Raw genomic sequence first — 15193 nt, 5'->3', positions numbered from 1 at the left:
GCATATTGGAGCTGGGTGCGAATGGCAATGCTTGCGATTTGGCTCCACTAGTAACATTGGCATCGCTTCCCATGATTGACGCTCCGGTGTTATTGAAGCGGAGCATTTTAGCTCTGGAAAGAGTTTCCCTCCGTTTATCTATATTTAACGGCTCTTCTTCATCATTCTCACTCGCTCCATTTTGCAGATACATTCGGTTCAGATCCTGTGCGTTATTATTACCAGAATCAGCACTTGTGCACCCCATATCCTCGTCCTCGTTTGCAGTTTCACTCTCCTTTTCTCTCTTACTCTTAGAATTAACGTTTGCCTCATCGTTACTTTCATCAGGATCGCTCAAGAACATGAGATGTTCATCATCTGCTTGCTTCTCAAGCGCCCTCGCGAATGCAGCCGTCGATGGGTTGTCCGCTACGATATGCAATCATGAATCCAGTTTAGTGCTGAAGTTCCCTATGTTATAGAATATGTTACTCATAAGGACAAAGTCTCAACGTACCGAGCTTTTCAAACTTCTCAGAGACTTTCAGCCTCTTTTTTCGGCTAAAACGGCCATCTATATCATCTTCATCGAAAATATCGAGGTCCTCGCCCTGACCGTTGCGACGCTTCCAAAGATTACCAGCAGCAATTCCATAAACCAAATCTGAAATTTCCTTGTCATGCTGAACTTGCTCTTGCTGCCTAGTTGGATTGCACGCGAAATGTCAGCATAGATCCTGCTTCAGTAATGCTATGGTTCATCCTTGATCATTCCCTACTTACATATGCAACTGACGGATATTTTCTACATCCTGGCTGTTCAGCGTAATTGCAGTGTCGACCATACCATCGTCTAAATCGTAATCATCCTGATCATTCTCGGACTCATAGTCAATTCCTCCCTTCCCCATATGCTCGTCCTCCTCTTCCTCGGCTTCATATTCAATGAATGCCGATTTCTGATTCTTGGGAAGGGAGACACGAGGAGCTTTCTTTTCTAGACGTCTGAGAGCCGAAATGTTACCCTGTGCTGCATTGGTTAAGATGTCAAAAGCGTTGTTCATTTTGACTGCTCCAGTCATACTAGTCGTTGAAGAGACTGGTTGTTCAGAGACAAACTTTCCTGATAGGATATCTGACGACATGGTCAATGGCACACTGCCATCTTCGCCATCCAAAGGAAAAACTGAACCGCTAGGTAACGTTGACAGATCATTCGGACTCATGGTCTCAAACTGTGATACACTCTCCCTGTGTTCATTATGCTGCGTATCAATATCTTCTTCGTCAATAACTTCATCATCGGTGTTTTCTCTAGTATTTTCTCCTTCATCATCACTATCAGGATGCGCTAGAGCGCTCCGATCGATGATTACGACCTTGACATCAGCCTCCTCTTCAATAAGCGCCTTTTTGTTTATTGAGCGTTTAACATTAACCACCAACGCATCATCACCACTATCCTGCTCCCGATTCTTGTCGTCATCTTCCTGCCCACTATCCTTTTCGTCCTTTTCGTCCTTTTCGTCCTTTTCGTCCTCTTCGTCCTCTTCCTCCCCTTCCTCCCCTTCCTCCCCTTTGTTATTTTCCTCTTCCTCTCCGTACTCATCCACGCTTCTTCCTTTGTCTTCGTCCTCTGACACTCCTGACAGCACATAATCTTCATCCGCGCTGCCAAGCTCCATCTCCTTGTCATCAATATCTTCGCCTGTGGGACTAGTCGCACGGTTTGCTTTGGAAGTATTATCTGCGCTACCCTCATCATCAGCATCCTGTTGACCTTCTTCGAGCGCCATAAGCTCTGCGGCACGCTCCTCAGGGGTCATCCAGATTCCTGATTTCTGGGCTTCTTCTAGTAGTTTCTTACGGAGTTTCATATTTGTTTTTGCCTGTCTCCGCCTCATTTCGATATTATGTTTAGCAACATCCGTATATATAGCAGACTTTGTGGCTTTTGGGGGTGAAGACAATGTTAAAGGGCCTCGATCAGCGGAGGCGGCAGGAGGCTGTAACCCATTTGAATAATTACTGATAGATAGTTTACCAACAGTGCTGGATAAAGGGAGGATCTGCGCCGATGCCTCGTCCGATAAACGCTTACGTCTAGGTGAAAGAAGAAAAGCTTTGGTTGCTGCAAGTCTGGCCTGAGAGAATTCGCTGGAGGCTTCTGTCTCGAATTCATCCTCTGAGCTGTCATTTAAAGATATGGTCCTGATCCCAGGACAGGGTTTGGAAGATATGGAGTGAGCTGGGTCAGTATCAGGCGAAATGTCGCTTTTTAAAAATGGCGTTTCATAAGCGGCGTTCCTTTCGTCCCTTAAAAAAAGAAAAAAAAAAAAAAAAAAAAAGTGTACATACAAGGTCAGTCAGAAATTCTTCTAGAGCCCGAAAACAATACAGCATTCAGTAAATATAGACAATACTCACAACATGGCTTGACTTTTCTGCAAAAGCGATCGCAAATCCATTGCTTTGCCCATGCGTGGTTGAACCGGAAGCGAAGCTGATCGCATCAAGCGATCCATGTCTTTTCTCGTTTGTAGAAGTTCCTTTTTTGATGGAGGTTTGATGCGATCCTTGGGCTGATGCTTCTGGGACATTTCTTTATCAAGATTCCAACCATTGATAGGTCCTTCTAAAGGGCCTTCAAGATCGCCGAGGTCTTTTGATGTTAATGAATACTTTGCATGTGTATTCGAAGTTCTTTTTGGTACCAGCATTTCTATGTCTGCATCTGCGGGAATAGAAGCTTTCAAGATAATGTCGGTTGTACAACTATCGTTCGCATGGATACTGCCTTCTAGAGAGCTGATATCAGAATCACTATCCGAAAACATGCTCGAGTTTTTCATATTCAGCGCGAATGAAGTGACTGGGGAAGAGAGATCATATCTGAAATTAGTGATATCCGATGATTGTGGGGATGCATTACTTGTAGGTGAATCAATCCTAGTTTTCATTGGCGAGATTGACTTTGGGATGAACACTGGCTTGCTTTGCTGTGCTTTACGAGGGCTGAGTGTCGGACTGAATAAAGAGGATCCTTCTTTAGTTGATTCCGTAATTGGTTTCTTCTTGACCCGGATTTTGTCGGGAGATGAGTGACTAAATGGATTGAATTCAGACGAGAAGATTGAGCGAGATGAAGGCAAGGGTGCTGGCTTTGGAACAGTGGTCTTTTTCTGTGAGAGTTTGCTGTATGAATCAGCTTCGAAGAAACTGTGCTGAGATTCCTCAGGAGGATCAAAGTTTGCGGGAAACAAAGAGGTTTCTTCCACCTCCTGCACTTGGGACGAATTTGAAGCAAAGAGTGCTGAAGTGCTGGCACGCGGTACAGCTCCATGAATTGTTGAGCGTTCTGAGCGTGCTGGCCAATTTTTCTTACTCCTGTAGTCCTCCATCTCCGTGTCAGCTTCATTATCAGACAAGAAAGAGACCCTATCCTTGCCAAGATGTCCGGGCCTTGCTTGCAATGTCATATACTCGCTTGATCTATTGGTTCCAGATATTGTGCCATGATCAGAAGGCGAAGTACTACTTAGGTTGTCAATGAGCCTTCGTTGTCCTTCTGAAACCTCTTGAGAAGCATCCTCCTGCTCCGAGTCTTGGTCTGTTTGTAGATTATGAGTTTGAAGAAGACCCTGGTCCTTAGGTTCGTCATCCTCAATGCCCATTAGTGCCATGAGACTCTTGTCCATTCCAGATGCCATTGTGAAGGGGTGAATGAATTGACACTTTTTCTGAATTGAAGCTGGTAGTATTTTGAGACAAGACAGAAAGTAAGCATCACAAAAAACATATTTGTTGTTTTGATTTTCGAATAACATGACGACTTGAGCTTAATCTAAGAGCCAGGACCATGTTTTTTATGACTTCAGACGCGTACTTTTAAATGAAATTTATAAACAACATGGGTATTGAATAATAACAGAGTTCTCTCCAATCTCAAGAACGCTTCTTGGATTGCTTGCAGGCCCGGTCGTAGTTGTAGTAGCAACTGTGGTTGTCGACGGCTCCTTAGCGAGGTCTCTTAAACAGTATGCTAGTAGAGACGCGCTGTCCTCCCTCTACCTCATTCTCAACGCCGTTTCCTTTACTGTTACTGTTCCCCAGAACGGAATGAATGCTCCGCTTGTTAGTGTGTTTGCGCGGGACCTTCTTGAGGGTGGTCTTCTTAGTGGATACAGTAGTAGGCATCCCCTCTACAGAAGTGCTTGTTTCAATCCCTCTAGATGGTATACCAATAGTCCTGACCAGAGGCAAAAATAGATGCTAAATTTGGCTCGGCCGTCGTACTAACTTTTGGCCCAATGTTGACAGCCTCTTTCGAGTTGCGGCCAGTCTTACCAGTATTATTCATGTCAGGTTCAGAAGTCGAAGTGGAAGACTCAGTCGTAAGCCCGATGTGTGAATTATTCACTATAAGGTATTGGTTATTAGTATTAACCACCCTTAAAAATAAAAAAAATAAAAAGATACTTACTGTTCATGTATTTGAAGAGTTTCGCCTTGACTCCTTCTGAAGGAAATAAACCATGGTTGTGGTCAATAAAAAGTGTTACTGGGAAGGATAGGCAACAGTCATACAGGGACGAGTGTGATATAAAGTACTCTCCTACCTTGATGGCAGCATTGAACAAGGATTCCAGAACTGAATATTCAATTTCATATGTGCTGTGAATATAGTTCTTAAGGTAACCTCGAGTTGAACCACTAATGTTTCTCCCAGCCTCTATTCCATTCTAACCAAAACGTCCTCCCACTCACCCCAAAAGAAAGTAATTGATCGAAGCATGAGCCACGAGGATCATACAGCAAAGTAAGCATGAACAGATGTAAAAAATGAAATAGTACAGTAATAACAGTGAACCCACGATGATCATCTCGATGTAGGAATAAGTCCCATCACTCTGAACCTGAGTCTTTTGTTGCTTAGAAGATTTGACTCTTTCCGCCTGAAGGCTGTCTTTACCATCCTCCTCTTACTCTTCATCGCCCGTGGCCTGTTCGATTGTTCGTTCTTCGTTTGCTCCCTGACTATTTTCAGCCCCTTTGGGTTGGCCAGTTTGAGCCCTGTAATCTTCATCATGTGTCTTCCGTTGGCCTGTAGGCTGAAGGTTGGTGCATTGTTGATCGCCCTCCTGACATTTGTGTACATTTGTGTCACTGTGTGCCTTCGACTTTGATTCCGTTGTCATGGTATTCCCGCTTTTAAATCACTGTGTGAGAATGATGAGTATTTAGGTATGCTGGGTAGGTGTTTGTTTATGACTAAGAGAGAGCGAGATGAGTGGAGAACGTGCATTTTAAAGACTTACCATTGTGTTGATTGGAGCCCTCAGAACGCATATACTGGACTGACTGTAGAGGGGCCATCTCCTGCCTCAACTGTGGATTTTTTTTTTCCTTTTTGCACTCGATATTCATTAGAAACGACCCAATAGTTGAGGACAAAGCTGTGGTGTCAAAGGCGACATTCTGATGATTAAGAAGAAGGATCCACATGCATCTGGTTGTGTGTCCCAGTGTAATAACTGACTTGTTAAATCGCCAAAGTAATTAGTTTCATACTTAAAAAAAAAAGACGTAGAGAGAATGTACGCTGCTCTGTATCAGCTAACCACATCATCACATTCTTCATATTCTCAATGTGTTCTTGTGTTCCGTTCTAAAAGTAGATAAACGAAAATAACTTAACCAAAGGTTTAGTGCATCATTTCAGTTGTGGCTGTGGCCGCGGCTGTGTCTACATCGCCCCCATGTTCATCAAACAAGAGCTCAGAGTACATTTTGGCTGACATTATCATGATCATCAAAAAGTTTTTCCTTGGCACTCTCAGAACTCTCAAACACCATTAGGAGATGATCTGTACCCCGAGACATCCTTGCAGTTAAAGCAATGACTTCTAGTCCAAGTCGCAAAGGTATTTGGGACAGAAGATTCAATATGCAGGAGAAGAAGAAAAATTATAATAATAGGTGATAGAGATATCCTGTTCTTACAACCTCCAAAGATCCATTCCCTTTGACAAAGAAAGCACCAGATCGGTTAGCTTGTTGTGCTGACATGTTCCTTCTCCTCTATTTTAAACATGCTCATTATGAAGGAGATGAAGGGGAGTGTCGGATTGAAGGGCTCAGCAACCGTACCTGTCCGTCAATAGATCCTTTGGAAAAAAGCCTACACTTGTAAGTGTAAAAACATAACGGTTGGCATGTCCCCTTCATATGATTTTTTAATTTTTTTTTCTATTTTTTTCTTTTTCGTCATCAGATCAGCGGTATAAAATCCAACCGACTTCCCCTCCACTTCCCTTTTTTTTCCTCTCATTTCCTCACTCACACGCACACACTCACGCAAGTACCCTCTCTCTTTTACTTTTTCACTTCTCACATCTCCACAAATCCCTTTTAAAGTCCTTTAGCCTTTCCTTTAAGCATTCACAATATGAGGTCCATTGCTCTCACTACCGTTACCATCCTTGCCTTGGTCGCCCGTGCCTCTGCACAGGTTCTTTCTTATGCTCATCCCATTTCTGCAGATCGTTGGACGTTAGTATATTTCTTCTAAAATTTTGAGCCTTAATTGTCTTTTTTCTTCCTTTCTCGCGTACTAATTTTTTTTTTCTCGTGATCGCTCGTGTTATGCAGGGCCGGAGGAACCGGAGAAGTTACTTGGTCTAATGCTTGCACAGAGGTGACCGGAAATACGACATTCCCTATTATGCTAAATCACCAAGTTGGGCAATTTCAGGTCGATTATCCCGGCATCCCTCCTCTCGGATATTTGGACTGCTCTAAGCCAGGCACTGTCACCGTTCAAGTTCCCATGGTCCCACAAGGATCAAAATACTCCATCTTAGTGACCAATGGCTCAACTCAGAGTTATTCTGCTCAATTCACTATCGAGAGTACTATCCCTCCATCCAATACTACTAGCACTGGCACGGTTTCTGCAACGCTGATTCCTACGACTACATCCGCAGCACCCATCACTACGACTTTAACTACGACTTTAACTACAACAGCAGCACGTCTCCCTACCATCACAACGGGAACAACAAGTGCCCCTTCTCCCATCCGAACAAATCAGGCTGGCACAGTCAAGACTGGTTCGTGCGTAGCGTTGGTAATGGTTGCAGTCCTCGCATCCATTATGCTCTAGGCTTGAAGAGGTGTATTTGTAATAATAAGCAAATAATAATAACAGTAATAAAAAAAAAGGGGGGGAGGAGAGGACAACTGTCAACGTCTTCTATTTTTATGTCAATAAGGACATCATTGCCCAAAAATTCCCTTCCTCCCTAGTTGTATACCAAAAATATGACAGAAATGAAATCAAGGACTCTGAAATACTTGCAAGAGTTTTTACTACATATGGGCCCTGAGTATGTCACTCAAAATGCTAGATGCATAAATTGTCATCTTACATATACAGATACAATGATAGTGCGGGATGTTCTCGACAAACACAACCTCCTGAATCAGAAAGCATAAGGAGGACACCCGCAAGGTTCATTTATAATGTGCACATGTTGATGCATCTCGGTAGAGTCTTTGCAATGCCACCTTTAAGAACTGGCAGTAGCTCTGAAGAAAAAGGTAAAATCACGGATCTTTCCTTGTATACCCACTGGTGGCACTGAGGAAACACCATGGGGATCCCAGCTCTAAAAGTGCCTTCGAACGCGCCTAGCTTGTAGGGCACAGTACATCACATGATTTACATATCCACTTTGTTCAGCCAATCAGAGAAGTAGTGTACTATAAGCAGATTCTGTTTAGATTCAAATAACCAAATAAACCACAAAAGTGACAGACAGCTTCCACTTACACTCGTTCCTCAATGTCGATCGCACCGCCACCATTACCTGCTGCCATCAGCGGCTTTGGCACCCAGAATGGAATTGGGAATAATGAGCCTGCACAAGATATGGAAAATGGACCAGAGGATGTTGCATCGGTTGGAATTATCTATCCCCCCCCCATATTCGAGGTACTAATCACATTCATATACAGATCATTGAATCAAGCAAGACGAGAATCCAAAAATACATGTTAAACGACAGATCCTGAAAAGAACAAACACAGGCACGAATGAACGTATATTTATCTCATTGCTTCATGCTTTTTATCTTTGCCTCAATGATGTCAATAGTTCTCGCGGACAGGACAGCTGCATTTGTAGCAGGAAGCGAGTTGGGAGCCATTGTAGAGGAACGTCTTCGACAAAAGGAGAAGAACAGTACAAAATTCAGTTTCCTTAATCCTACAGACCCATATCACGCGTACTATGCTTTCAAGGTTAAAGAAGCGAAATCTGGAAATGGTATGTTAAATGAACTCTAGTGGAACAAATTTGGAAATATCATGACGATATGAATGACAGTGATACGTATTTCTATTGACTATAATCGCCCTACATCCTATAGCTACCGCTGCTGCGGAGATCCAGGCAGAGGTGGAGGCAAAAGTAGAAGAAGCGATCAAGCCTCCTCCAGCAGAACCCCCAGCGCTTGAATTTATGACACCTATGCCTTCAGTGTCTGCTCAGGATCTGTAAGTTGATCGTCTTACCAGATAAATATATATTGTTATTTACTTATCAACTTTGCTATTATGGTTGCTAATAAGTTTCTTTTCGGCTTTGCACAATCATCAGGGATGTTTTGAAGCTTACAGCGCAGTTTGTGGCTAGAAATGGGCGACAATTCATGGTATCTCTAGCGCAGAGAGAGGCACGTAATTATCAATTTGATTTCCTTCGCCCCAACCACAGTCTTTTCGGTTATTTTTCAAAATTGGTGGAACAATACACCAAGATCCTGGTACCTACGCCAGATATGTTGGAACAGATTGATTCAAGATCAGCCAACAAATACGCAGTCCAGGATATTGTCATGAAACGAGTCGAGTATACTGCATATCAACAAGAGCTCCGAAAGAAGAAGGATGAAAAGGAAGATGCTGAAAGACGTAAGCTTAGCCTCGCGGATCTGATCTTATTTCTAAGGATTGAGTTAGTCAGTTGCCAATACTACTAGTGTATCAACGGTATTTCCATCACAGTATCTCCCTAACGTCAATCTCACTTTATTTTTACCTTATTTAGAGGCATTCTTGAGCATCAATTGGCAGGACTTTGTCGTAGTTCAAACAATTGAATTCACCGAAGCTGATGATGCAGTTGAGCTTCCACTTCCGAAGAGTTTGAGAGAGCTAGAAACAATGTCATTAACACAGAAGCGTATGATGCAAGTATTAGCTGAGACTGAAAGCGCACCAGACATGCCTCAGGATATTGAGATTGATGATGACAATGATGATGTGGACATGGAGGACTCTGATGACGAGCAGGAGCAGACTTCAGTACCAGCAAGCAGCACTCAGGAAGAAGTTAAAAACGTGAATGAAGTTGTAATGACCGCTCCTCAGCTGACGGCACCAATGAAGATCAGAGAAGATTATGTTCCAAAGGCATTTAAAGGTCGTACGGGCGCTGCATTGGAGGAGGCAACACAGACATGTCCCCGCTGTGGCGAGCAAGTTAAGGTTTCAGAGATGGAGGAGCATGTGCGTGTAGAATTACTGGACCCCCGATGGAAGGAGCAACGTGAGCAAGCAGAAGCCAAAACTAAGGCTAGCAACATGCTTACAGATGGTAAAGACAGGAGAGAGATATTGAAAGCCCTACTTTAAATATTGAAATGACAGTGCTATTATTTATTTGCAGCAGGTATTCCGATCAACCCATGCCTTTCATTTTATAACACCTTTTTCTATTTTGCGAATAGGTACTGATGTGGCTAGAAACCTGAACTTGCTGAAGGCTCACCGCTCGGATATTTTTAGCACGGAAGAAGAAAAGAAGAATGCCGAAGAGGAGAGGAAACGACAAATTGAAAAGGAGAGGAATGTTTGGGATGGTCAAACTAGCACTGTAGCGATAACGGCCCAGAGGAATGCTGCTGCTGCTGCCACAGCAGGAGGATACAACCAGGATGGTTCCAAGGCGCAATTAGAGTCATCTATTGGTCCTCAATTCGCACAGCCGCCAATTCAGCAGCCACCTTTATACCGCCAACCAGGGACATACAACCAGACATTCCGTGTCCAACCTAATGTGTCTTCTTCTATTCCAATTCCTGGTATGGTCCCACCACCAGGGATGCCTGGAATTCCTCCGCCACATTATGGACAGCAGCCTCCGCCGGGTATGCCAGGTGCACACAATCTTTTCCCTGGCCTGCTTGGTTCTATTCCTCCAGGTGTATCCAGTCTCCCAGCTCCTCCAGCATCTGCTAATTTACCTCTACGACCACCTGCGGCAGTGCCAGGTTTACCTCATGCTCCTGGAACTGTACCTGCACAAACGCCACCCTCTGGACGCCATCCAGAAGAAGATTTCCCTACCTCAGATAGAGACTCAAAACGCCTCAAGTCTGAACATATTTCGTCCTTACCTTCTACACTAGCACCGCCTGCATCGTCCTCTAATGCATTACCAACAGCATCAGGACCAAGCTGGATTACTCTTGATATTCAGTTTGCAGATCCGGATGAGTTTAAGCCAGAGTGGAATAGGGACAAATTGTCGAGTTTAACCGTAGAAAATCTTGTAAATGGCACAAAAATATCAGTAGTCAAGGACCGCATTTTTGCTACCATGGGCTTCCCTGTAGGCAAGCAGAAGTTAATCTTACCTGATGGTACAGTAACCAAGAACCAAAGCACATTAGGAGAATACGGGTTTAGAATTGGGCAACGCGGAGAGCTGCGCCTTGCGGTGAAGAAATAAGATCTCAAGACTTGCAGGAGACACCATGTCAGATCTAGATAAGCTATTCTTTCATTCATAGTACATTAAAAAGACTGAAAGTCATACCAGAAAAAAATTACTAAAGAATGTTATTGAATGGCTGCTGTGCTTTGTCTGAAGCCTTCATGTGATAGTACCATGTGGGTAAGAGCCAAATGGTTGCTTACTTGCTTTCTACACAACATCAGCGCATATAAGCTGCTCTTTACCTTTGCTAGTCATAAACGGGATTGGGATTCAATGAAAACATCCCATCCATCAAGTTCTCACCCTTCAATCTCCGTCAAGCCGCCCTCGACCATGAACAAGATTTTAATCATGCCAGCAGCCATATTACAGTGTATGGCTAACCTCAGCTCGTTCTATTTCCAGCACGAGCAACCACATCAAACCATACTCCGAAAACATGTTTGTTATTTAGTCCTGTTGATCTTTTTACTAAACTTCAAGTCGCTGCTGGGTGCGTTTCATGCGAGGATGGGTCTTCGCATTGCGGTCATGTAGTTATATTCGATCCGACATGGAGAGGGCTTCCAGGTCAAACCTACGGATACAAGTGTTATCCGTGAACGTGTTTGGTTGGATGATGTAAACCTCAATTTCCACTTTTCAAATAAGTTGGTGAAAAAAAAAAAAAAAAAAAAAAAAAGAGAGTACATGTATAGAATGCTTGTAGAAGCATACAAAAGTATCGAATCAATCCTAGCTCCACCATTGTTTCGTTTATCACATTCTAAAAGCTCGTGTCAAGTTCGTAACATCACTACTGGGTCCCAGTATACTACCATTGCATCCAATGCAGAAAATTGTGTTTGTACTCGGTGGTAATCAAATGTGGTTCAAGAAGGAGACCACTCATTTTTAATCATATGAAATTCGGACTCGACTTTTAACCTGGAATCAGAAATGGTTTGTCATTGAACATGGAATATATATGCCTTCCCGCAGCAGCAGCAGCAGCAGCAAGCTTGGAGAGCAGGAACTGTGTGCAATCAGTATCTTCAAATTCATGTTAAAGCATGCAAGTGAATCATTGAAAAACAAGAAAATGCCGCTCTTAAAGGCATTTGAGATGGTTGGGCGTGGTGTTATGGAATTAAAGGCCTTGGAGGCTAGAACTGACAATGGCAACGTCGTTCTGTGGTTCAAGGAAAACTTGGAGTACAAGTCCTTCGAAGTTTGGACGGATCGTGCGGCTGCAATTGGTAATGATTTGGGTCCGTGTAAGGCCATGCTTCTCAGGAGGATATCGATTGTTAGGAGATTAATATTACATTCTTCAAAAGGTAAACAATTGAAAGTCTTCTCCTGCAGCCTCTTGAGGACTGAAAAACAGCATTTTGTTTTTCGTTTTTGAAAATAATCAACAGAAGGAGCCAATAATTCATTCATTATTAGAAAGACTGACATAAGAAACAAAGTAGAAAGAAAAAATGATAGTTATAATGATAGTGATAGTAAAATAAATCAAGAACATTTTATTCAGCTCTATATGATTTACTTCTGGTAGCTCCAGACCATGGACAAGACTAATCAAGTGAAGTTGAAAATAAATTAAGAACCTTGGTCAATTTCCTATTTCCAAAAGCTTTTGTCGTAAACGAACACCTTTCACTTATCGTATTTTAAAGAAAAAATATACATATGATCACTTACGACCATCCTTGGTAGCAAGGCGGTTGATCGAGTCATCAGCCTCAGACTGGGCACGAACGTAACCAGAGAGGGCATAGGTGGTAAAGGATCCAGTGTAGCGGCCGTTCTCGTCAACATCGCCGATGTTGATCTGGACGGAGGCATGATCCTTGGCGCCAATGAGGCGGTTAGTGGCGGAGCTAAATGCGGGTAAAAAAATAAGAATCGCTAAGTATACCGTTTCGATTAAAAAAATAAAAAAAAAAAAAAAAAAAAAAGGCTTCTTAAGAAGTCCTGATAAATAAGATGATGCTGAATGAATATTGCATATAACTTTTTCGTTATAGTTGCCACTGGTGAAAGGTTATCCAGACCTATCCACATAGACCCGAGACCCAAATTCCTTTGAAATTTGATGAAGGCAAACATGCATTCCTTGTAATAGCAAAATATTCCACAAAAAAAAGACCCCGCACGGCACATGACATCAGAATGAGCGAGTGCCTGAATGGATAATTTTGATAAAAATCAAACAGAATCTTGAATGTAAAATCAAAGTTTCGACATGTAGGTTACAACAACCATGATCCATTAATCATTATGAATCTGATCAAAAGATCCTTGTTAAATCTTTCAAAATAAAAATAAATGATGATAATAATTCCAGATCTTGTAATGCATGAACATCCTGATGATCCTGACAGTTGAAAATGATATAAATATTTGACCCCTGATAAGGGATAGAAGGTCTATTACCACTTGCGGGGGGTGTAGGTCTCGAGAGTGATCTGAGGGGTCTCCATGGCAACGAATAGGTTCCTTAGGATGATTCTTTCAAGCAAGAGTAGAGGAGGAACCAACAGTGGTCCAACTTGAGGAGCTCTCTTGTATCCCAGGCATCCCAAGCATCCCAAGCATCCCAAACAAAAAAAATTATTTGATTAGACATACGATAAAACAGGGTTTCTATGACGCTAGAAATCACGTGATTAGACTCCGAATTCCGAAATTGATCCGAGCATGTGTTTTTGCACTGTTAAAGGAATAATTAGACCGGATCATTTCATCAATTTTCTTCTCGCCTTTCTCCATCACGCCAGATTCGTCATGCCCTTCAAGTCCGCCAACGGCACTGCTGCCAATAAATTCGCTCGCGCTGGTTATAACACCATCGTCAAGCGCAACTCGATCTTCTTGACCACCATTTTCGTCTCTGCATTCGCTGTCGAGATGGCTTTCGATACTATCTCTGATCGCATCTGGGACAATATCAACAAAGGTGTACGTTGCTTTCTCTATTACCTTTATTGTTTCTCTCCTTTGATGCTAGTTGTCTGGACTAAACTTAGGCTTGGTTATACGTGAGACCACCGATTGCGACCAATTGATAAGAATATTTTACTGCACATGATGCTCTGGATATCGATCACTTGAGGCGACCAAAACTGGAGTTTGAATATGACTTGATAGAGCGCTTGCAGGATTCAATCGCAATCATAGTGCGGGTAGTAATAAGTATCCATACAATTCTACACAAAGCCAAGTGCTTTTTCACTCGCCATAAACCAATTCACCACAGTGCTCATTATTGTTCGGCAATCGAAACATGCGAAGTCCACACGAACGTAGCATCTACCCAGATATTGATTAACACGATTACTTTTATAACAGAGCAAATGTTAGCAGTCGGAGAAAGTTTCTATCGATATCCATTGAACTAGTGGATTAATCTTTTTATTTACTCCACTGACAAGATATGACTAACTTCATTATATAATGTTCTTCATCTTTCTTGATACTTTTATACCACAAAATAGCGCCAATGGAAGGACATCGCCGCCAAATACAGCGATGAATAAAGAACTAACTATTTGCTGGTGAACATTGCTAAACCATCCATTGATCTCGTCAACATTCCTCAAGCCACCAGATACTAAGCAACATTACTACAACGCGTAAACTTGAATAAACAAGCAATGACCATTTAATTTAGTATAGCTGCATTCATGTCTTTGCGCTTTTAAGAAGAGGCCATTCCAACGCATTTTCAGGAGGTTGAAGAGTAAAAAAAAAAAAAAAAAAAAAAAAAAGTGAGCGAAGCGAGGAAATCATGTTGTCTCTTTGATCTGCTGAAGTGCTCGTTCGACTAAGGGTTTGCACCCTGTCAAAAACCAAATAGATGTAATGACCACAAAGAACATATGATGAAGAAAACGTAAAGGACTGTACGTGAATGCAAAACCAGAGTCTGCGACTCCCTTCCGCTCAATTATCACCATGGATTGAAAACAGTCCTTGTATTCTATGAATGGAAAGCGAGTCATCATAGACAAATCAAGGTTGATAGCTTTCATATTCTCAGATATAATGCACGTGGATGACCATAACACTATTAAGCAAAAGACCTTTGCTACTTAACTATGCAGCAGTACAATCATATACAAGGTGTTGTTGACGAATAAAAGTTTAAAATAGTTCATCAGTCGTAATATAACCCACATAACGCCCTTATCATTTAGACAATACATCAATAAATAATATACAGGACCTCCTTAATGAAACTATATTGTGTTATAACGATTGACTAGGTCTTTGTTTATCAAGGGTGTTAAAAGAAAAAAATGAAGCAGAGCTGTATACAACACAATATCAGTTGTATGCTGTGGAATGTTGTGATGTAGGCTTCGAAGTCGCCCTGTCTTTATTCGAAAAAATTAAAAAAGAGAGATATTGTGTAACTATGTTTTTCTCGTATAG

At 42.2% G+C, this 15193-nt stretch overlaps 5 protein-coding genes across 5 annotated transcripts; 2 read left to right on the top strand and 3 right to left on the bottom strand.

Moving 5' to 3' along the window:
- Positions 1–1303: 1303 nt before the first annotated feature.
- Positions 1304–3808, bottom strand: BCR41DRAFT_175841 (hypothetical protein). Its single transcript, XM_022019730.1, has 3 exons — positions 2410–3808; positions 1588–2298; positions 1304–1511 (listed from the first exon to the last, which is right to left on the bottom strand). Exons 1-3 carry the CDS (start codon positions 3690–3692, stop codon positions 1400–1402), a joined length of 2106 nt encoding a protein of 701 aa, XP_021877192.1. The 5' UTR covers positions 3693–3808; the 3' UTR covers positions 1304–1399.
- Positions 3809–6509: 2701 nt separating this feature from the next.
- BCR41DRAFT_175810 (hypothetical protein) lies at positions 6510–7736 on the bottom strand. Its single transcript, XM_022019729.1, has 2 exons — positions 7413–7736; positions 6510–7148 (listed from the first exon to the last, which is right to left on the bottom strand). The coding sequence occupies exons 1-2, from the start codon at positions 7499–7501 to the stop codon at positions 6998–7000; spliced, it is 240 nt and encodes a 79-aa protein (XP_021877191.1). The 5' UTR covers positions 7502–7736; the 3' UTR covers positions 6510–6997.
- Positions 7737–7788: 52 nt separating this feature from the next.
- On the top strand, positions 7789–10878 carry BCR41DRAFT_361573 (Pre-mRNA splicing factor PRP21 like protein-domain-containing protein). The gene is made up of 6 exons (XM_022025562.1): positions 7789–7978; positions 8131–8311; positions 8415–8541; positions 8645–8958; positions 9095–9643; positions 9777–10878. The coding sequence occupies exons 2-6, from the start codon at positions 8131–8133 to the stop codon at positions 10778–10780; spliced, it is 2175 nt and encodes a 724-aa protein (XP_021877190.1). The 5' UTR covers positions 7789–7978; the 3' UTR covers positions 10781–10878.
- Positions 10879–12298: 1420 nt separating this feature from the next.
- Positions 12299–13293, bottom strand: BCR41DRAFT_425393 (ribosomal protein S21e; the record flags this gene model as incomplete). The annotated part of the gene is made up of 3 exons (XM_022030583.1): positions 13193–13293; positions 12458–12636; positions 12299–12330 (listed from the first exon to the last, which is right to left on the bottom strand). The coding sequence occupies exons 1-3, from the start codon at positions 13237–13239 to the stop codon at positions 12299–12301; spliced, it is 258 nt and encodes an 85-aa protein (XP_021877189.1). The 5' UTR covers positions 13240–13293.
- A 250-nt stretch (positions 13294–13543) lies between these two features.
- BCR41DRAFT_341213 (ubiquinol-cytochrome C reductase) lies at positions 13544–14375 on the top strand (the record flags this gene model as incomplete). The annotated part of the gene is made up of 2 exons (XM_022022232.1): positions 13544–13717; positions 14254–14375. 2 exons carry the CDS (start codon positions 13544–13546, stop codon positions 14293–14295), a joined length of 216 nt encoding a protein of 71 aa, XP_021877188.1. The 3' UTR covers positions 14296–14375.
- Between the last annotated feature and the right edge of the window lie 818 nt (positions 14376–15193).

The sequence above is a fragment of the Lobosporangium transversale genome (genome assembly GCF_002105155.1).
Source record: "Lobosporangium transversale strain NRRL 3116 chromosome Unknown BCR41scaffold_49, whole genome shotgun sequence".
Lineage (NCBI taxonomy): Eukaryota > Fungi > Mortierellomycota > Mortierellomycetes > Mortierellales > Mortierellaceae > Lobosporangium > Lobosporangium transversale.
Note: the sequence above shows the minus strand (reverse complement) of the source record. Positions and strands in the feature narration are given on the sequence as shown.

Coding starts and splice junctions, on each gene's coding strand:
- BCR41DRAFT_175841 (XM_022019730.1), bottom strand. CDS start 3,692: ATGGCATCTGGAATGGACAAGAGTCTCATGGCACTAATGGGCATTGAG. Junction 2,299..2,409: donor CAGAAAAGTCAAGCCATGTT/GTGAGTATTGTC, acceptor TCTTTTTTTAAG/GGACGAAAGGAACGCCGCTT. Junction 1,512..1,587: donor AAAGGAAGAAGCGTGGATGA/GTACGGAGAGGA, acceptor GAGGACGAAAAG/GACGAAAAGGACGAAAAGGA.
- BCR41DRAFT_175810 (XM_022019729.1), bottom strand. CDS start 7,501: ATGAACCTTGCGGGTGTCCTCCTTATGCTTTCTGATTCAGGAGGTTGT. Junction 7,149..7,412: donor CTATCATTGTATCTGTATAT/GTAAGATGACAA, acceptor CACCTCTTCAAG/CCTAGAGCATAATGGATGCG.
- BCR41DRAFT_361573 (XM_022025562.1), top strand. CDS start 8,131: ATGTCAATAGTTCTCGCGGACAGGACAGCTGCATTTGTAGCAGGAAGC. Junction 8,312..8,414: donor AGAAGCGAAATCTGGAAATG/GTATGTTAAATG, acceptor TACATCCTATAG/CTACCGCTGCTGCGGAGATC. Junction 9,644..9,776: donor TAGCAACATGCTTACAGATG/GTAAAGACAGGA, acceptor TTTTGCGAATAG/GTACTGATGTGGCTAGAAAC.